The sequence below is a fragment of the Mesocricetus auratus genome, unplaced genomic scaffold, assembly GCF_017639785.1.
Source record: "Mesocricetus auratus isolate SY011 unplaced genomic scaffold, BCM_Maur_2.0 Super-Scaffold_100028, whole genome shotgun sequence".
NCBI lineage: Eukaryota > Metazoa > Chordata > Mammalia > Rodentia > Cricetidae > Mesocricetus > Mesocricetus auratus.
The window spans coordinates 7,394,531-7,416,569 of record NW_024429209.1 but is presented as its reverse complement, the minus strand read 5'-3'; the positions used below and the strand labels follow the sequence as shown (position 1 = coordinate 7,416,569).

Genomic DNA, 22,039 nt, shown 5'->3' with positions numbered 1-22,039 from the left:
ATTTGATCTTGTGTTAATTGTGTCCCAAAATTTCACCAAATTTAAGCAAGAAAGAGCCTGATATGCTTTATCAGTTTTGCTGTTCTAAGTGGCAGTCGTATGAATATGTGATCTAAAGTCTAAGGTCAAAGCTTCCTGAGTCTCGAGAGGGCAGCTTGTTGAGAGGTTTTCAGAATCAGCTGTAGCTGCTGCAGAACCAAAACAGCTTCTTCTGCATTGTTTTTACATGTGGAATTCTTGGAGAGAGTTCTAATTTCTCAAGCTAACAAAAAGCATCAATACATAGATTCTCTCTAGGATTCTGGGTAATCCTCAGGGCACAACAGATCATTAAGGAAGCTGGGACTTTTCTTCTGCCTTTCCAGTAAGACCCTTTGAGTGCTGGACCTGGGGTATGTTTACTCCTGGCACTTGAGAAGCCACCCTGGTCTTTAGAATAGCTGAGGCCACATTTAAAGAAAAAAAGTCCATTCAGTGACATCTGACTAACTGCTTGATCTTACTGATAGCAGATTTTTTTACAAGACTTAATTTGAATAAAGCATCAGCTCATACCATTGCCATGTAACTCTCTGGGTTCTCCTCTTTAGTGCTTTCAGTGGCCTCCTTTGGCCTTTGCCATGCATGGTAGGCTGGATTCTCCTTCTCTGACCTTTCTGCATGCATGACAAACTGGGATCTCCTTCTCTGGCCTTTGCCATGCACAGCAGGGCTGGAGTCTTCTTCCCTGGTCTTTCCCCATGGGTACAGACTGCATTTGGTTTCCCTTCTGAGGATGTCCCTGCTCCCCTCACCTGCTCTACTGTATGTAATTAACCCTGTCACTGTCCTTTGAATACCTGCTAACTTCTTTTTTGTTTGTTGTTGTTTTTCCCCTCCTAAACCATGAGCTGCTTCAGAGACAGCTTTGTGTCTTTAAATTAAGCTCCAGGAGCGTTCTTGAGATGAAACTTCTCACAGCACTTTGTCGCTGTTGTGTTTATTTACAGTGTTGAGTTAGCTGGAACTCTTGAGCCACTCACAGCTTGTGATGGGTTTTCATTGTATATGCTACGCTGTTTTTAGTATCACCCTTGTTTGGCCTGTTACTTGGATTAATAACTTACAAACAGAATCATCTTTTAATTTTTCATAATTTCCACTTAGCTACAGCTTTGTGTTCATAGTTAATATATATCCTTGTACTTTATTTTATGTATATATGTATTTAATGAATGAATATACTCAAGCTCATTAGGCAAACAGCTATATTTTCTTTTTGACTTCTAAGTTAAATGACAGAAAAGATTATTTTGCTTTGCCAGGCACATGTTTTCTTCATTTTCCGATTCTCATATTATTTTTCTTAGTGGTGCTCATACTTTTTACTATAACACAGTCACTTGGGCCTTTAGACAGACCTCCTTCTGCCAGGTCCCTTGCTACTGTTCGGTGTTTCTGTACCTGTGTCCCTGATTCCATACCGTGGCCTTGATTTGAGCTCTTTACTGTTGGGCTCCTTTCACTATTAGGCAGTGTGCTGACTAGTCTTTTGTTTGTTTGTTCATTTTGTTTTCCTGAGACAGGGTTTCTCCGTGTAACAGCTCTGGCTGCCCTGGAACTCACTCTGCAGACCAGCCTGGCTTCAAACTCACAGAAATCTTCCTGTCTCTGCCTCCTGAGTACTGGGATTAAAGGTGTGTGCCACCACCGCCCAGCTAGTTTTATGCCAACTTGATACAAGCTAGAGTCAGAGAAGAGGGAGTCTCGGCTGAGAATGCCTTGGTACATAAGGTGTAGACAAGCCTGCAGTACATTTTCTTAACTAGTGATAGATAGGAGAGAGCCCAGCCCTCTATGGATGGGACCACCTCTGGACTTGAGGTCCTGGCTTCTACAAGAAAGCAGGCTATGCAAGCCACAGGGGAGCAAGGCAGCAGGCAGCACTCCTTTGTGGTCTCTGCATCAGCTTCTGCCTCCACACTCCTACCCAGTTTGAGTTTTTGTCCTCACTTTCTTTCGATGATAAACAGTGATAGAATTGTAAACTAAACATACCTTTTCCTCCCTAAACTGCTTTGGTTGTGGTGTTTTGTCACAGCAGTAGTAGTGACCCTAACTAAGGATAGGCAGGTTTGATGGTTTCCTGTCTTCTCTTTTCTTCATGGAGTACAACCAGTTTCCACATGTGTTCTCTTCAGGCAGTTTCCTCTGCTGTCGTCTTCTGCTCAGGTGAGTGTCATCAAATTACCACAGCATTCTTTCTCAATTCCCTGCTGCAGATCTCTGTTCTTAATCTGGTGCCACATTGATTTCCCAAAATACTAGAGGAATTGCTGGTATTCCATGACTCTTTCACACTTCCTAATTGCTGATATCAGACATGATGAACTGAGGATAGAGACAGAGTTAAAGGAGTCTGAGGAAGACAGGATGACTGTTAAGATCCCATGTAGAAACACATACTGTGTCCTTAGTGTCCTCTTAAATAGTGTCCCATCTGCTATTGGTGCCTAATTGTAAACTCTTACCAGACTTGCAGTTTCTGCTGTACTAAGCATTTGCTCTGAGGCATTCAAAGACAAGTGTGTTCATCATGTCTTCCATTGATGAGATTGCTGGAGCGCTGGGGTCAAGCTCAGAACCACTTTTGAGCTCTCTGTGGCATTTGGTAAAAGCTTAACAATTTGAAATGAGTTTTACTTTTTGCTAGACCCATCTTTATTGCTTGCTAAAAAGAATTACATGGCATGATTAGTTGTGGTGGGAGTAAGTGAGATTTTAAATTTGTGAAATTTTCTTTGAGAATAAAATTTCTAAATGATATGAGTCTCTAATACACAGAGGTATGAATTAAAATGTTCTCTGAAGGATGATTTGAAAAAAGGAAATATTTAAGAGCAGATGGTTTTTTATGGGAGTGTTTGGCAGGCAAATTTAGTTTATATCTGTGTAAAATGAATGAATGTTTATACACACGTGATCTTGCTTATACGCAAACTAAGTTTAGAGGGGGGAGATGCTAATACTTCATTTCCTTCTTTCTTTGATAAGTATTTTAGGAATGCACATTTTAAAATTGCCTTTTCCTTTTATTAAGATGGGCAAGAAAAGAAAAAAGAAAAACCCTGTTTTTTATTATCCGACGGCATCTCTGTTGTTTTTCCATGGTCACAGTGACTATACCTGAATCTACTGCTGTTTCAGCCAGTAATTGTCTCTGCAGTTATGGACCTCCTCCTGCTGTTACCAACTGTAGTTTTTAAATAAATCTCTGTCATTCTATTTACCAATAGAGCTCTGGAGCTAGAGGCCAGGGTAAAAAACTTGCTAGCTCAGAGGGGTTGAGGAGCAGCTAGCTGATCTTCCCTTTCTGCCTGTGACTCAGAAAGAGTGCTTCCTTCCCCTCTGCCAAACCAAAGAAACTACCACGTTCAAAGTCCCTCCCTACTACTTCCTGTGTGTCTCTGTCTTCCAGACTCCCTCTGATTCTCTTTGATTACTTTCTGCCAACGTGTTGCTGGTTCCACCTCCCGACCCAATGTTACTTTATTTAATACAAACGCATATGCAAACTTGGATTCACACTGTGATAGAATATCCTGCAACACATCTCTGTATAACAGAGGCATAACACAGTCCTGCTTCAGCCTCTCTGAGGGAGTGCTGGAATTATAGATGTGTAGCACCATACTTGGCTTGGTTCATAGTGGTTTGATAATCACTACTTATTCTTTTTTTAATTTTTAATATTTTATAATTCAAGTCCATTTATATAACTTTTTTAAAAAGTTTGTCATTTATAGGTGCTCATGGATAGCAAAATTCTGAAGAAATTTAGATAAATGAGAAGTTTGTAGTTATTTTATTCTGGTGGGCCAAAGACTTGAGGACTTCTGTTTTGTTACCTGAGTGTTGGTTATGTCTTAAATGTTTCCTTATAACTGTGCTTTTTAAAAGACAGAACATTAATTTTTCTGGTGCTGATCTCCAATGATGAGAAATTATATTGGAATTGAATTTCCAACTCCTTTGAACTTGAAAGTTTTCTACGATGAATGTTTTAAGCCCTGTAAGAGTAAAATGCAGTGCTTTCCTCATCCATGTATTAACGTGTCCTTAGTTCTGATCTTAGTAAAATACTCTGCTAAGAATCTATCTTGTCATTAGAAAACCTGTTACCTATTCTCTTTGTTAGGTAAAAATAAAAGGGTATTTGAAGCAGTTGATAGCATGTATGTGCATGGATGCTTCCTAATACAAGCTAAATAGGACTTGAACATCTACAGTTTTAGAGGGTTAGACCATTAATATTATGGCAGCCTATGTAGCACTGTAGCAGTAGCTGAGAGCTTTACATCTAGATCTGCAGGCGGAAGGCAGGGGTGGGAGAGTGGTCAGGAGAGAAGGAAAGGGGACCTGGCATGGTTTTTTAAAACCTCAAGAGTCCACTCCCAGCAACACATTTCCTCCAACAAGGTCATACCTATTCTAACACTGCATCTCCTAATCCTTACAAATAATTGAAACTAGGGCCTAAGCATACAGATATATGAGCCTATGAGGGCCATTCTTATTCAGACTACCACACATGGGTATGAGGAGAGAAAACAGTTCAAGATTATATCAGGAGTTTTGGCTTGAGCACCTGAGAAGGTAGTTTCCTTTAACTCGAATGGGAAAGAGTTATAGATTTTGGGATTAGGACTTGGGGGCTGGAGACTTGTTAATGTATCAGACCAAGAGTTATTTTTTAGAAATTTTTAATTTAAAGTACCTTAAGATACCTAAATAAGGATGCAAGAAATAATTAGAATATAAGCCTGTAGTCTGGAAAGGAGTTTTGATCTGTATGTGTGAATTTGGCAGGCATCACAATACAGCTAGTATTTAAAATCATGAGGCTAGATGAGATCACTTCGAAATTACTGTAGTAAAAAAAAAAAAAAAAAAGGATTAGAAGGAAAGAAACCTTAAACCGAAGCCTCATGCACCTTGTTAATGTAAGTTAATATTAGAAGATTTTGCCTGCTGGGTTATGGCAAACCAACATAAGGTTGTTTTTTTAAAGACATCAAGTAGCTTGGACATAGGAATTAGATGAGCTGATGATTACAGGCAGGGAAGCACAGTTCTTAGGTGAACTGACAGTTGCTGGTTGTCTTCTCTGAAGACACTTAGTTCTGAGACCAGAGAGTCAGGATTGGCCCAGAGTCAGAGACTGCATCTAGGTTGAAGACAAGTGCTCAGAGCCAGACAGTGATTTGAGAATTCAGAGCTGGGGAAATTATTGGGGCTTAAAGGAAGTACCAAAGTCCCAAAGCAGGGGCTGTTCTACCTTAGTGAAAATTTGGGGACTTAAGTACTGTGAAAGTATAAAATTTGAGTTTGCCTTCTGGTGAAGTGCCCAGCTTCCTGTGTTGCCTCCAGATCGAGCAAGATACTTGGTTAAAGTCTTCTTACTGTAGACATTTTTAGTTTCATTTTACCAGCCCTGTATTTGGATATTTGATCTTAGCACCCAGGAGGCTGAAGCAGGGGCATTGTAACTTTGAGAGCAGCCTATTTTACATAGCAAGATGCTTCTCTTAAAAAAAAAAAAGATATCATACCACAAAAGTCTGGCTTTCAGTTGAAATAGTTGTTATATATTAACCTCTTTAGGGTTATAGAATACAAGGCTCAACTGAAACTCTCTGTGGGGCATGTGTGCCAGCCTTTCTCAGTATGACTGTGGATGCATGTACCTGAGGAAAAGTAAAATCATTTGAATAGTTTGGGGAGGTTTGGGTTTTTTTTTTTTTCCTCTCTTGCCTTCCTCCTTTGGAATAAATCTTAGTTCCCAGTCCTGACCCAGCTCAACTGACTAGATGGGATCATCTGTCCCCTTTACTCCTCTGTCTAAGAGAAGACAGGAAACATTGTGATAAACACTATTATTTGGAACTGTTCTTTATCCTCAGTGTCCAGCATAGAATAAAAAATAACTAGATGTTCCTAGGTAACCAAAACAGAACTTGCACTTAATTGTGGATGATATATTATGGGAAAGATGGGCAAGATAAATTTCCGGTAGAGAATTGGGTCTCTTATGGCAGTCAAGTCATCCATCTAGAATTATGAAAAAATACAGTGGACAGATTTTAAAATAAAGTTAGATACAGTAGAGATAAGATTAGTGAATTTGAAGATAGGATTAGTGAATATGAGACATTAATGAAGTTTTCTAAAGGCAGCATAGCTCCAACGGAGCAAAGCATGAGAGAATAGCAGGAGTCAGTGTAAAGGCATTTCTGACTGTATTCCTAGGCAGAGAAGAAACTGGAGCAGAGCAGCATTTGAAGATAGAATTAATGACTGACTTCAATAAACTGATGAAAATATTAGCCAATAGACTCAGAGTCTGATGAACCTTAACCAGGAAAAGTATATGAAGATAAATTGTACCAAAAAGATTTTATCTTGCACTCTGGAAACAAAAGATGACATTTCAAGAACTATTAGGGAAATGTTTATAGCTAATAGCATTAAACATGTATGCAATAGTTAATATATTCACTCAGAATTTGGGAGTAAGATGATTCTTTATATAGTCATTTACATTCTCAAACACATTGGAGGACCTGGCCATCATAGGAAGGCAGAGAAGAAATAAAATGTTGGGACTGTGGGGATAGCTTAGTTGGCAGGTGCTTGCTTACAAGCGTGAAGGCTTAGTTTGTATCACCAGCACTGAAATAAAGACAGTGGCTTTTGGTTTGTAACCTAGGGGAGGGACAGAGACAAGCAGACCCTGGAAGCTTGCTCACTAGCCATCCTAGCTGGTCTGTGGAATGTTCAGTGAGAGACACTGTACCCCCAAAAAACAAAACCAAGATCAAGAATATCAGTCTGACCTCCATGTACATGCATACATGCACACCTGCACACATGCACACTTGCACACACACAAAGAAACAAACAGTTGAAAGATAACGAAGGAATATATAAAACTGATGTTAGCTGGGCGTTGGTGGTGCACGCCTTTAATCCCAGCACTTGGGAAGCAGAGGCAGGCAGATCTCTGTGCGTTCGATACCAGCCTAGTCTACTGAGTGAGTTCCAGGACAGCCTCCAAAGTCACAGAGAAACCCTTTCTCAAAAAAAAAAACAAAAAAAAACAAAAAACAAAAACCATAAAAACTGATGTTAGTTATAGATGAATTACTGTAGAAAATTCAAAAGAATCTGGAAACCATTAGAATTAATGAATGTAGCCAGGCAATGGTGATGTACACCTTATGTCCCAGCACTTGGGAGGCAGAGGCAGACAGATCTCTGTGAGTTCAAGGCCAGCCTGGTCTACAGAGCGAGCTCCAGGACAGGCTTCAAAGTTACAGAGAAACAGACAGACAGACAAAGATTAAAATAGTCTGAAAAATATGTTTTCTATAGTGATGTGGGCTTTGGAATAATTGAATATGGAGTCGATAAGCAGCACACTCATTCTTCTGGAATGTTCCAATTGGTCAGGTTGTTGTGGTGAACATTCTTTTCTGTACTGTTTCAAGTCTTAGATTAAAGTAGATCTGGAAAGGTCATAGAACATATAAAACCACTGAAAGGAGATTGTACAAAGTCCAGAAAGAAGCTAAACATAAGCTTATCCTTCCTAAGACTGTTGGTTTTCATGTGATGTTTTTGTACCATGAATGCTCTTAAGAGTTCATGGAGATTGGTGGCCTGGGAATTTTGGTTGTATGACTAGGGTGGGAAGGAACCTTGGAATCGATTTTCATTTGGGATTGTCAGTGAAATAGCAGTTTAATAGAAATTATTTATACCTTAATTTTACAGTTTAAAAAAATCATGTGCTGTTTTATTCTAGTAAACTGGTGATACATATTTTTTCCTACCACTTCAACAATTATTCAGAAATAAAGAGATAGTCATTGACTTTGCTGAAGTCAGTAGTTGGTAGGTATTAGTTGATTGGAATCTTTTGATTGGAATGTAAGGCGCCAAGTTTCTCTTTATTTTATTACATTTATTTCCTTCTTTATATTGTGCATACACATGCTGTGGTACAGGGATGGCGGTCAGAGGACAATTTGTGAATGTTAGTTCTTTCTGCTCTTGTGTCCTGTTATCAAACTCTGATTAAGTTTTGTAACAGGTGCCCTTAGTCACTGCACCTACCCTCACCCCAAGATTCTTTGTTGGACCCTTTCCCCGTAGGGATCTGCTGACCAGCTTGTGACTAGGAGCTTACCTCTTGTTCCCCTCCTTTTAATAAGGCCTGAATGTAAGTTCCTGTTACCTATACCCATCCTTATTGCCTGAATGTAAGTTTCTGTTATCCGCCTATCCTTGTTGTTGGAGGGCTTTGGGAACGTGAACTTTTGGCTTTGGTAGTTTTTCATCATGCCTATTAACTGGTAAAAACTGGTATATAATGTTCCCCTCTTGTCGTAATAAACGGTATTCTCCTTGCAAGAATGACCCTCTGTTTTTTGTCTTCATTCCAAACCTCAGGCCCTTGCCCAAATCCTTAAAAAGTGTTCCACCTTTTGGGTACTACAATTCTTTTCTATTATAGAAAATTTTATGCATCAAAATGTGTAAGTTTTACAAAAATAGGAAATCTTAGGAGCAATTTTATTGGTTGTTAGTCTTAACAGCTTGTACGATAAAGGCTTTGTCCAGAACTTAGAACCCTACTGTTTGAATTCTAGCTTTGCAGTATTTGTGAACTTCCTAGGGAGTCTGGACTTTCACATATTAATTAATTAATTAGTTAGTTAATTAGTTGATTGATTGATTAGGAGTGATGACTTTAGGTCAGAGCATGCTTTCAGAAGTCAGTCGTCGTCTTCTACTGTGGGACCTGGGAACCCAAATCAGGTGGTTAGGGTTCTGTTGCAAGAAGTTTTACCATCCAAGCTGTCCTGCTAGCCCTGTGCTGTTATTTCTGAATGAAGCAGTAGATACGTATGATAAGCTGAGCATCCCTGGTCCAGAGTGTTCTCAGATCTAAAACCTTTGAGTGTCAATGTGAGTTGTAGATTTCAGTATTTTGAATTACAACTATTCTGGGAGTACTCTATACAGATACTCCAAAATTAAAAAATTCCTGAACTCAGAAAATCTTCTGACCTCATTCTTAGAGTTATTCTCTCAGACACTGTTAACTTTTTATTATTATTGTTTTTTTTAATCTCTGTCTTCAGGAGCCTCCAGAAGACGATGCAAACATCATTGAGAAGATCCTGGCATCTAAGACTGTCCAGGAGGTTGGTGGCTCCTGTTTCATGCTTTTCTGTTACTAATAGACACCACCTCTGTGGAGAAGAATTTGCCTTCTGTTCATCCTTGGCTAGTGTGAGAGCTTGTGAAGAACATTGTTCTTGTGGAGGGTTTTAGGACACTAAGTTCTTTAATGTCTTAAGTGCTCAGTTGATAGTTTTTCCCATAGAATCCAACAAAGATGTTTTTATTCTTTTGTTGTAGCCTATTAAAAGTCCCTAGGGGTCAAGAAGAGGTGAGAAAGTTCTTTGAGTGAGGCAGTGTGTTGGTGCCAGTGTAGATGTGGCTTATCTTTACTTCAGTGTAAACCTCCCTATTGTTTCCATGTGGAGAGAAAATCAGGGTAAGCCATCCAGAGATTTTGGCACCATGCCATGGTCCTCACATTCTGCTTCCTGGGCTAGCCTGAACTGAAAACTTTTTCCATGTGGACCTTGGAAAGAAGTCAGCAAAGGTCCCTTTTCATACCCGTCTACTCTATTGAGTAGCTGTGCATCTAGTTCTTGGAAAATTTAGAGTTAGGATTACAATTAGCAGTTAGTTTGTAAGAAAAGACCTGCGATAATAAGAAATACTTTCCAGAAATCCCTGCTGAAATGAGGCAGAGGTATTGGTTCACCTGTTTTGTTTGGCTTATATGGGTGAACTTCCTGGGGTATTGGCTGATAACTGTTTATTGTTGGTTACAGGTTCACCCAGGAGAACCTCCATTTGACCTAGAACTGTTCTACGTTAAGTATAGAAATTTGTATGTCTATTTGATATTCTACATGTATTTGAATTTTATATGAATAAAACTTTCCCATGATACTTCATTATCTTCTATAGTTTCAGAAACTGGCCCGTATGGCATGATTTTGACTGATTCAAGTTCACCTTAGGCAATGTTACTCATTTTAGCTTCACATAGAATCACCCAGAAGACTTTTAAAAACTATCAAAGCCCTCACTCTGCCCAAGACCACTTGATTTATAGTCAGAGTGGGCCCTAAGGACTGATGTGTTTTAAAAAAATTCTCTGAGTACCCAAGGTGGAAAAGCTGTTCTGTAATATATATGTTTATATATAATTATTTTTTCCTTTGGATTTCTCTCCTTCCTGCTACCTGTCCACTTTCACTGATATGTATTTGATAGTTTGCCTATCAAGTCTGCCCCTTTCTCTCCTCTGAGCCAGTTTTGGTGGAACCTGCAGAGAAATTAGTGGTTTGAAAACAATCTTATGATTGCTCTTTAGGGCAAGGTCTTTCTAAGCCCTGTCCAGCATTATCACAACAGACACCTGCTACTTCTGTGTATGATGCTTTTTATTGAAACCTCAGTAGTATTTTGCTGTGTTTGTCTCACAATTGTATGTCTTTGGATAGTTCCTATTTACATTGTAAATGGGCCACAATGGAAGAGCTGGAAAAGGATCCCCGCATCGCACAGAAGATCAAGAGATTTAGGAACAAACAGGCCCAGATGAAGCACATTTTTACTGAGGTAAAGCAATGTGTATTGACTTATTTCATTGCTGCTTTTCTTTCTGCACTAAATATTTAGCGTGAAGTCCTATATATTTCTATTGGTCAAGTCTGATATGCATGCTGATAAAGAGAATAACAGTCCCTCATTCACTAAACTTTACAAACTGACAGCTCAAGTGAGAACAATATGTACACAATTGATGGCCAAAAACCCCTTGAAGTTTGAATGTAAACCAAAAATATTAGAAAATAACTAAGCTTGAGAACTTCAAAACAAGAGAAAAGACTGGTGAGTTTAAGCGTTAGATCTGAGGTCACTATGCATCAGAAGACACAACTAACAGCTCACATAAATAGAAAATATGATTATTGCTTATATATGCATCTTCCATAATTACGTATGTGTGTATACTTGCATGTTATACATTCTTGTGCAGCAGAAGAATGTTTGTATTTACACATGCACATAAGTTATGTGTCTACCCAGGCATATGCCATACAGATTTAATAAGAAAAGTACCAGACATGAAACGTAAGTAGACAAATTGCAAGGAATTTAGGGAAAAGGAAATGCTGGTCATTAGGCATACCAAAATGTGTAGCTTTGTTAGAAACCAAAAGAAGTCCAAATAAGATAGGAATTTTACAGTTTGGGGTTTTTGTTTGTTTTGTTTTTGTTGTTGCCATTTTGTTTTGTTGTTGGGTTTTGTTGTTTTGTTTTCTGAAAACAGGGTTTCTCTGTGTAACAGCCCTGGCTGTCCTTGAACTCTCTTTGTAGACCAGGCTTGCTTTGAACTCACAGAGATCCACCTGTCTCTACCTCTCAGTTGCTGGGATTGAAGGCCATTGTTGATGAGAACAGTGAAGGGACACAGCTTACTTGTCCTTCCTGTGATTAGGTCTGACCTATCAGCTGGCCCCAAATCTGTGTGTCCTTTTCCCCAGAAAGTCTAGTTTTGTCATGTGTTTAAAGGAAATCATCAAGAACAAAGAATTAGCTATTTTAAAAGTTTCTTATACTGTTAATTAAAAGCAAACACAATGTTAGATAATAGTCATTTGCTAAGTTATATACATTTAGCGAGAATGATAGTAAAGAAAATTATTGGTGCTTTGAAAATATACTTAGTGTTATAAACTGTCGTTAGTTTAAAAAAATGCTAGGCTCCAACAGTACATTGGACAATTCCATACTGGAGTGCAAGAGAAAAGAAATATAATAATAATTCATAGAAAATGTCTTGAGTAAATATGGGGTTATTATATCATCTTTCTCTGGTTGAAGGAATGCTAATAGGTTATTTTTTTAAGATTTATTTATTTTATGTATATGGTGCTCTATCTGTATATACATCTGCATGCCAGAAGAGGGCATCAGATCCCATTATTGATGGCTGTGAGTCACCATGTGGTTGCTGGGAATTGAACTCAGGATCTCTGGAAGAACATGCAGTGCTCTTAACTGCTGAGACATCTCTCCAGCACCACACTTCTCTCTCCTTCCTTCTTCCCTCCCTCCTTCCCTCCCTTTTTTTTATGTGTAATATATAACTTTATACAATTAACTTTTGATGGAAAGAGACAATAAAATTATTCCTAAAATAATACAGCCGGGCAGTAGTGGCACACACCTTTAATCCCAGCACTTGGGAGACAGAGGCAGGCCAATTTCTGAGTTCAAGTCCAGCCTGGTCTATAGAGCAAGTTACATACAGGACAGCCAAGGCTACATAGAGAAACCCTGTCTCAAACAAACAAAAAAGTAGCCTTACTAGAGCCTAAGAGTACACTCAAATGCCATCAATTATAGTAAATTGCTCATCTGTTTGCCCAACTGTGATTCACTTTGTGGTCCTTTCTGCTATTGATAAGTTGCTTCAGGGTAATCTCACAGTTACTGCTGGATGTTTGGCCCAGTGCTGTCACTCTTTCCTAGAATGCCCAATGCTCTGGGTTAAATCACACACCCTCCAGTAAGATAACAGTTTGACCCAGACTCTCTGTGGTGGTTTAAAGCTCATGAGAAGCGTTTTGGCACATTCCTCTGAAATACAGAGTTGGGGAAAAGAAGGTGATTACTAAATAAGAAGGACCATTGTGAACCCATTGGATAGTCTCTTGTATTTCTTGGAACATTTTTTTTCACACCTCTATTTTAGCAAGGGTTTGCAGTGTAGTAACTTGTTTACATGTCTGGCTCTTTCATTTTTAAGCCTTGTGAGACAGACAGTCTGTTTGTCACTGAAAGTAGGCATGGGGTCAGTGCTCATTACACCAGTTCCTTGCTTCAGACCCTTCTGCACTTACCCTTTTAAAAAATAAATAAATAAAATCTAAACTTAGTAATGAAGACTGCACAATTTCTGTCTTTTTGATAATTCTGTGAGAGTAACTTTTCCTTGGTTGCAGACAGGAAAGTGTATTGAGTATGTCTTAGAATAATATAGCAGGAGTTTTTACTAGTAGGAAAAAAAAGGCCTTTTTTGTTGTTGTTGTTGTGGTGGTGGTTTTGTAGATTGGTCTTTGCCTGAGTATGTTTGCACCAGAGGCCAGAAAAGGGCATAAAACCTCCCAGAACTAGAGTTACAATTGTAAACTGCACTGTGGGTACTGGAAATTGAACCTAGGTCCTCTGGAAGACCAGCCAGTGCTCTTAACTGTGGAACCATCTCTAGTTCCAGGAATAGGCTTTTGAGAAGATTCAAGTACATCATAGAATTGAGGATGAGTAATAGTGGAAGGACTTCAACTATTTGGTGTTTGTATTAGTAACTTCAATAAATGATAAATAATTTGTGATATGAATAGAGATTGAATTTGGGATTGACCATTTTCATGCTCATTATTTCCAGCTGCTTTATAAGATATCTAACACAGAGCTGAGACGCCACTCTAGAGTTCACATATACCACAGAAGTAGGTGCCTTCTGACTCAAAATCCACTCTGGAAAGCCAGACTTCCTTATCATCACATTGGTGTCAGATGAGCAATGAGAAAGAGTTTAGGCTTGTCTGCATAGTCTAGGTTGAGTAAAATAGAGAAGTAAGTCTAATGGCCTACATTAGTGTTCCAGCGTTTTTATAATTTTAAAGTAGAAAAAAATGATTGGACTGCCAGTTTAACTACCCACAAATTTGCTGCATGCCAAGTCATTCTGCTTGGGCTGCATTGTGACGAGTGCTGTTATGCCTAGTGTTTCCATCCTTCAGCATGATGTGAGGGCTTTGCTATAGCTGGAGATTGTGACACAGAGATGGAAACATGACTGAGTCAGTGCAGAATTTGGAAATGTAGTGTGTATTGGTCAGAGTTTGGATTCAAACTTCTAGGACTTCTCCCAGACCGTGTACACACACAAGACAGGGGGTAGCCTTGGACCACTTGGATAAGCCACTACTGATTCAGTGTGCTCATATGTATATAGAGGGACTCTTAATACATGCCTTGAAGAACACTTCAAATTGACAGCTGTTGTTGTTTTTCAACCTTATGGAGATATAATTAATAATATTTATAATTTTAGGGGTATAATTTAGTGCTTTGATGAGCATACACATCATGAGTACATATATGTGTGTGTGTGTGTGTATAGTTAATATATTTAAGATGGTGTCCAAAACAGTATTTTTAGCTGCTGTTATGTTATACTTTGATCTTAGAAGATCCATTATAAATAGGTGATAAGTACATACATATATATATATATATGCATGCATATATACATACATATATAGCCTTTGCCCAACATCTCCACTCATGGAGGCATAAGTACTTCTAGCACTTATTCTATAAGGATTAACTGAAAGTAGTTTGTAGAACTTGGGATGCATAAATAGTCTTAAATGTGATCTAATCCAGCCCTTTTGGAAGCATAATGTGTATAAACATAAGTAAATAAATTCAAAGTATACATCTCAGTGGGTTTTTGCAAAATAAAATGTGTAACTATCACTTACATCAGGAAATAGAACTTTATTGGTGTTGGAAAAAGAAATTGCCATTCCAAGTCACCAAGGGAACAATGAACTATATATAAGGCAAAGGGAGCATTTCAGCTGACTTTTGCATATTACTATAGAAGGTCTTACTTGGCCATGGTTCAACCACTACAGTGGTTGGATCCTTTAAATTTAGTCATGAAAAGCAGGATTTGAGGACAGTTTTCCAAAAATGTCTGTGAAATGACTTATTCTCAAGTACTCCTCTTGTCTGTGTGTTCTCATAAGAGTCCAGAATAGGGGCAACTTAAAAATAAAACCTGGTTGTTAAGAGTTGAGGGGAGAAAGCTACACATGTTAACTGTATTCTGTTTGCCTCAGCCTGATGAAGACTTGTTCAACCCAGACTATATAGAAATCGATCGAATCTTAGAGGTGGCCCACACCAAGGATGCAGAAACAGGGGAGGTAGGTGTGTTGCCATTTGCCTTCATGAAACACTAACCCCCCTCACACACACACACACACACAACTTACCAATAAATGGTTTTTGTTCTAATGGCATTCATGTGTTCTCATGCAGGGTGGGCTTTCAGGGACTGGCAAAGAATGGTTGACTACCAAGTTTCTTGTTATTTTCCCACCAGGAAGTAACACATTACCTGGTGAAGTGGTGCTCCCTGCCATATGAAGAAAGCACATGGGAATTAGAAGAAGATGTGGATCCTGCAAAAGTTAAAGAATTTGAATCTCTACAAATTCTCCCTGAAGTTAAGCACGTGGTAATATATCTGTGTATCTGTCTGACACCTCTTGCAGTGTATACATTTTTGAACTTAAAAATTATGATGCATATTTGACTGAGTTCCCAAATGGCATCTTACCTTTGATGCTCCCTCTCCTTGACAAACTTCATCTGCATCCTGACCTATATTTAGCTCTGAACTGTTTGAGTGTGTGTAACATGTAAGAAGCGTGGGTGAAGGCTCAGAATTCTTGGTGTGCACCTGTCCTTTGGCACCAGTAACATGGAATGGGGAAGAGAGATGGGAGTCAAGTCTCCGCACAGTGTTTTTCTTATTCCCTATTTTGAATCTCTTGCTCCCTTGTTTTTGTTTGTTTGTTTGTAGCCCCCTACCCCTGCTCTACTAGAATATTAAGATGAGTAGTTCTTAATGGGCCTTAATAGATCCCTGGAACCTCAAAGAGAAGGTACAGAATTTTGAAATAGGTTTATTGTTTGCTTTTCTGATTCTGGGTCATTTGTACATGGAATACCAGTAATTAAAAGGAAGCAGAATTGGAGTCAGAGTCTTATTAGGGTAGAACTAATTTGGGAGGATCGATTGTTAAAGAAGGTAACTGTAGGTTTTTGTAATCTGTTTCTGATTTTAAAAAACATTGCCATTTTTATATAAAAATATCCAGTTACTTAATTTTACATCTAAGTTTTTGCATTGCTAGTGGGACTAGGAAGACTAGATTAAGTGTAGTTCCCTATCAGAGTCCTTTTAAGAGTAGTGTTTGTTTTTGGTGTTATGGCACTGGAAATAGTAGAAACATCTGAAGATGCACACTTGTGATTAGAAACTCACACAGCACATAGTGTGTTGTCTAAATGGTTGATTAGCTCCCTTTCAGTCTTCTCATGTATACTCGTGTCTGTTTTTAATTTGCCAGTTATATGCTAAGCATGTTAAAGGTTGACGTGTGTGTGGTACCATAAAACAATATACAGGCCCTGACCAGGAGCCTAATCTAATGAAGAGAGTACATGTACGTGGAGAAATACAGCACCCACTAATTGTGGTGAGAAGCATGATACAAAAAGAAAGCATTATGGGAGCAGAGGTCCATTCTGAGGCTAATTTTCCACCTACAAGTATCAGAATCCCAATCTGTGTTCTCAACATAGCCCACAGTGACTATGTCTTTGGCAGAAGCTAGGAATTCTCAGGTGTTGTCAGGTGATTTCATCATCCTTCACTACTATGCTTGTGTGAGGCTACAGTTTTCTCAGTGAACTACAGTATCCTTTTATACATGTCTCTTTTTCCTGATTTATCTGTTCACACTGGAAATGTGCATTTTGAAATTTTATCTCAAAAATTCTAAATTGAAATAGATGCTAAAAATATAATCAAATCTGTCTTTTTATACATAAAGGTAAATTACATTAAAATATAGTACGTTTTGCTAAAGGGCTCTCACTATGGGTGGTGAAATTTAAACCTTACCTGTCTTGGTGACTAGGACAATGATTTCTGTAAAAGAAACAGAGTAGCTGCTTAGTACAGGGATGTCTTTGTTCAGTCCCTTTTCTATAGAAAGAAAATATATTGGCATAATAAGTTTTCCTCCTTTATTTCTAAAAACACCTATAACTATGTGCTATTGCTAGCATTCAATAGTCCCAGTTCAAAGTGCTTAGTCTAACATAGCTGAACTAATCTCTAAGTGAGCTGTCAAATCTGTTTTTCTGGAAGGTCATGGAAATCTTATACTTACCTCCAAGTATAAGTGACATAATGGAAGTTATTTTTCAAATATCACATGACATGGCTTATCTTTAGTTAACATCATACTTTAGGTGTAAACTTTATTGTAGTAATTCAAAGTAAAATTACAAAAGACTAAAATGTATGAAAAAAATCTAGTATCTTCATTTCTGATAGCTAAGGTTTATTTTTTAAGATCTTAAATTTCACTTTAGAGACTCAATTTTCTGTAAGCTAAAAAGTTGTGACTTTGTGTAAATACGAAAAATGAAGCATAAATAAAATTTGTGGATATAAAAGCCCAATAAAGATTTAAATAGTTTCCCAAATAAGTACTCACTGTCATTTTAATTGAAATTCTAATAGTAATTTAAAAGAATTTGATTTTAAAATTATACAGAATAGTAAGATACAGTCCCAAAAGCATTTTATGTGTATATGTGCACATATAATATCTTCCTCTATTGCTTTTCAATACTTATCATTTAATGGGAGTGGGGCTTACCACTTAGCTAAACTGGCTGACCAACGATCTCCAAAGATCCACCCATCTCTGTTCCACCCCTCCTTACCAGGCACTGGCATATACGTTGTACATGGCCATGCCTGGCTTTTTGTGAGTGTACTAATGATTCAAATCCAGGTGTTCATGCTTACATGACAAGCACTTCACCCATTAGGACATTTCTAAAACCTTGGCAAAGGCCATTTTGAAAAATAATTCCCTGTCAGATACATACCTTTAGTGATTAAAAATGTGGTTTTATTGCAGTTCTAGACAAACAGTATATGGAAAAAGAATGAACAATCTAGATAAAGCTGCATGGTTATTTTGAAACAATGTATAAGGGGCTGGAAGAAGGGTTAAGAGTATGTGCTACTTTTGTAGAGAACATGAGTTCATTTGTCCAGCAACTCACAACCACCTGTAACTCCAGCTCCAGGAGATCTGACACCGCCTTCTGGACACCCATGGGCATGTAAGCACACACAGATAGATACACACATCTATTTTTACAAATAACTTTTTTAAACTTCATATACAATAATGTGGCATCTCATTGGTATTCACAAGATGACTGAGTTTTAGAAACGAGTATTTCATGTGGAGAAATAAAAGAGTGAGAACACTTGGCCAGGCAGTAGTGGCGCTTGCCTTTTATCCCAGCCCTCAGGAGGCAGAGGCAGGTAGGTCTCTTTAAATTCAAGGCCAGCCTGGTCTACAGAGTGAGTTCCAGGACAGCCAGAGCTATACAAAGCAACCTTCTCTTGAAAAACAAAAACAAAACAACAAAAAGCCTGTATTTTGTTTAAGGGGAATTAAAGAATTTGTAATTTGATTATAAAGAGATTTTTCTTATTGTGCTAACTTTAGAAACTAATTGACACAGTGTTTTACCCATTGTCCTTTCCTGAGCTCACACAGGAAACACAAACAAGTAAAAATGAAATTCTAAATTCTGTTAGCGAAACCATGAAACCCAACAAATCCTAGCTTGCCAGAAAATTAAGGTGTAGATGAGAATGGCATCTAAGAGCCTAGCAACAATGTTTGACACTAGATATTATGTTGATCTGTTACTGTTTGTAAACTTTATAAAAGTATTCATAATCTGGCAAAATTTGGAAAATTTGGCAGTTTGAATCCCATCATTCTCCCCCCCCCCCCCCGAGCATCATTGGGATTTGCTAACTTGCCCATGCTTTTCCATGTTAGGTTTCTTTCTGTACATTGTGCTCTCTGCTTCCTCTCTAGGAGCGACCTGCTTCTGATGCTTGGCAGAAGCTGGAGACGTCTCGTGAGTATAAGAACAGTAACCGACTGCGGGAGTACCAGCTGGAGGGGATGAACTGGCTTCTTTTCAATTGGTACAACAGGTGAGGGACCTTGAACCAGCCTGTGTTCACACACTGCAGATGTTTTGTTGCTTTAGCCTGAGGTTTGTTGAGTTAGACTTAGAGGAATGGCAAGAGCAGCACTGCTCCCAGTTTGGAATCATTCCAAAACTTATTTTTATGTCAGTTGTTTCCTCAACACAATGAGAAATAAGTCAATATCATTGAATGTGTGTTGATAGAGAGGCATAGTCTGATCAAAAGGATAGGAAGAATAAAACTAAGATCCTATGAGGGTGGGCATTATCTGTCTGACTGGGTTTTAGTGTTTTGATATAGGGCCTTGTGTGACCCAGGTGGCCTCAGATTTAGTTTGCAGCCTAAGAAAACCTGAACTCCTGACTCCTGCTTCTTTCTCCCAAGTACTAGAATGATAGTTATGTGCCACCACACCTCGTAAGTCTTTATACCTGATATTCCTCAATTTAAAGTCCATGAAAGGGAACAGGTATCGATTCTCGGCTCACTTTGCTAATTGTTTGGTGCCACAGATGTGCTGGATTTGTGCAGTGTCACTCAGCTATGAGTTATTGTATTCTAGTTTGTGGTAGAATCTAGAGGAACCAGATGATATTTGAGAAAGATAAATTGAGGTTTTCATAAGACTGGACATTATATCACAATCAATATTTTTAAGTTAATGCATTGTAATGCAAGGCACACTTAGAAGGTTCTCTGGTGTCCTGGTATTCTAGAATAGCCTCTGCTCCTTACTCTGTGACCCAGAGCATAACTTACCCAACTAAATGAACAGGGAGTTGGGTCACACATCTGAACAGTGAGCCAGTGAGACCAGTTGTGGTCACACCTCTTCCAGTACCACCACTTTTGCTTCCGATCACCAGATAGCAATTTCTTTACTCTTTCATGACAAGGCCATATAGGCTAAACTTTTCCCCTTTGATAACATGCGAAGACTACACAGTGGGACTCCCATCTTTACCTGGGTTTCTAGGAACTTCGAAGCTTTAAAAACTGTCTTAGACAAACAAACATAGGTGGTCCCTCTTGTAAATTCAAGATCAGGCTCGAGTGTGTGTGTGTGTGTGTGTGTGTGTGTGTGTGTGTGTGTGTGTGTGTGTGTGTGTGTGTGTGTGTGTAACCTGACTATAGAAAAGGAACTATGAGGAGGCAGAATGAGGTCTTAGGAGACAAAGGAGGAAGGAATAAGAATGTGTATGACATAGAAGCAGAAAAGAAGGACTCTGTAGGGAGAATGGAGAATAGCATGGGGCTGGGTGCAAGAAGGATCCAAGTGTAATGATAAGAGAAAATGCAGTGGTGTGATGCTAACCTAAAAATAATTTAAAAGTTAAAAATTTTAAAAGTCCACCTTACAGATATTTTCCTTTTGTGCTAATATTGTTTTATACTCTTTATTTTCTATTCTAATAACTTTGTCTTAAATTTTCTCATAAGTTGGCACATAGGCAAAGTATGAATAATTACAAAACTAGCCTTAGTTTCATCACTGCAAAATTGTAAAGCCTTCACTAATCTCAAAGGTCAGAGTTTTAGTTACTACTAACCTCTTTAATTTCCTATATTGGTAATGAGTTACTCATACTTCTTACTCTCTGCAGAAAAAACTGTATTTTGGCAGATGAAATGGGCCTAGGGAAAACCATCCAGTCCATCACATTCCTTTCAGAAATATTCGTCAGGGGAATCCATGGCCCTTTTCTCATCATTGCCCCTCTTTCCACCATCACTAACTGGGAGCGAGAATTCCGGACATGGACGGAGATGAACGCTATTGTATACCATGGCAGCCAGATCAGCAGGCAGATGATTCAGCAGTATGAAATGGTGTACAGAGATGCACAGGTGAGCCTCATTTGACCCAGAAGACCCAGAGACTCCTGACTTCACAACAGCCTTTCTGCCTCTTGTCCTCAGGAGTTTCAGTCTTGCATCTCAAGCTGCTGTTGGCTTGTTTGTGGAGTTTTGTGTTGCTGAGACTGTCTTCTTGTTTACTCTGGTATTTTGTGTAAGACTATGATAAACACAGGTTGAAGAGATGCTTTCTTGTCCCTATGAGGTATATACATGTGAGATCTGTTTTAGGACACTGAAAGCTTTATTGATTAGCCTTTGAAGTTGCTATGTGTGCAGAAGGTTTTGTCTTAGCTACAATGTAGTCAGTAAAGAGAATAAGAAGTATAAGGGCCAGCCGTGATGGAACACCCCTTTAGTTCCATCATTTGGGAGGTAGAGGCAAGCACATCTCTTGACTGAGGCCAGCCAAGACTACATAGTAAGACTCTGCCTCAAAAAATTTATTTATTAAAAAAAAAGTATATGGTGTTTAGAATTTGAGCTCATGGAATTTGTAGATGAAATGAACAGATTAGATAGGGAATGATAAAAATGAGTTTTGTGTTGAAAACACAACAAGTTTATTTTCTGTATTTTTGTTGTATGTAATCAATTTACTAAGTATGATTCTGTACTTTCACCAGGCACTAGTTTTCATAATTAAAGTAAAAAATCAAATGATCAGTTAGAGGAAAACCAGGGGGTTCAGATAATGTAGGAATTTTTGGGCAAAAATTTATATTGCTTTAACATTAGGCAGCTCTGATCTTGAGATGTGATGGTGGCATCTAGACAAGCATGAATGTGTACCCTGTCTAACAGCACTTGCACCAGGTATGTGCACAGTGCTGTTAGAGAGTCTGTGCTAGAACCTGAGGTGTAGGGTAAAATTATATAAGTCCGAAAAGTAACAGAGGATTTCCTGGAGTGTTCAAGGTATGCATAGCTTAGGTAGACTCTGGGCTGGAAATAATGCATGAGTCATCTTGGCTGCTTTCCTTAGCATCGTGATTTAGAAACTAAAAGTTCCTTTGTTGCCCTTCATCTTTGTCACCTTCATGAGGACACTGGCTCAAAATTTGTTTTCTTGTTGTTCTGAGGTCTTCTCTTGTCTAAATGGTTGATTCCTTCTTATATTTTCTCCTTTCTCATGTA

General features: G+C 38.5%; 1 protein-coding gene across 4 annotated transcripts in view; it reads left to right on the top strand.

The window, feature by feature from the left end:
- Chd6 (chromodomain helicase DNA binding protein 6) overlaps positions 1 to 22,039 on the top strand; it is a 177,951-nt gene that overhangs the window by 72,582 nt on the left and 83,330 nt on the right. For all 4 annotated transcript variants that reach the window (XM_040733013.1, XM_040733014.1, XM_040733015.1 and 1 more), the window contains 7 exons: positions 9,189 to 9,251; positions 9,954 to 10,012; positions 10,632 to 10,749; positions 15,054 to 15,140; positions 15,320 to 15,454; positions 18,927 to 19,048; positions 20,650 to 20,893. In XM_040733013.1, the coding sequence (XP_040588947.1) occupies positions 9,189 to 9,251; positions 9,954 to 10,012; positions 10,632 to 10,749; positions 15,054 to 15,140; positions 15,320 to 15,454; positions 18,927 to 19,048; positions 20,650 to 20,893 (828 nt within the window). The remainder of the gene's footprint in view (positions 1 to 9,188; positions 9,252 to 9,953; positions 10,013 to 10,631; positions 10,750 to 15,053; positions 15,141 to 15,319; positions 15,455 to 18,926; positions 19,049 to 20,649; positions 20,894 to 22,039) is intronic.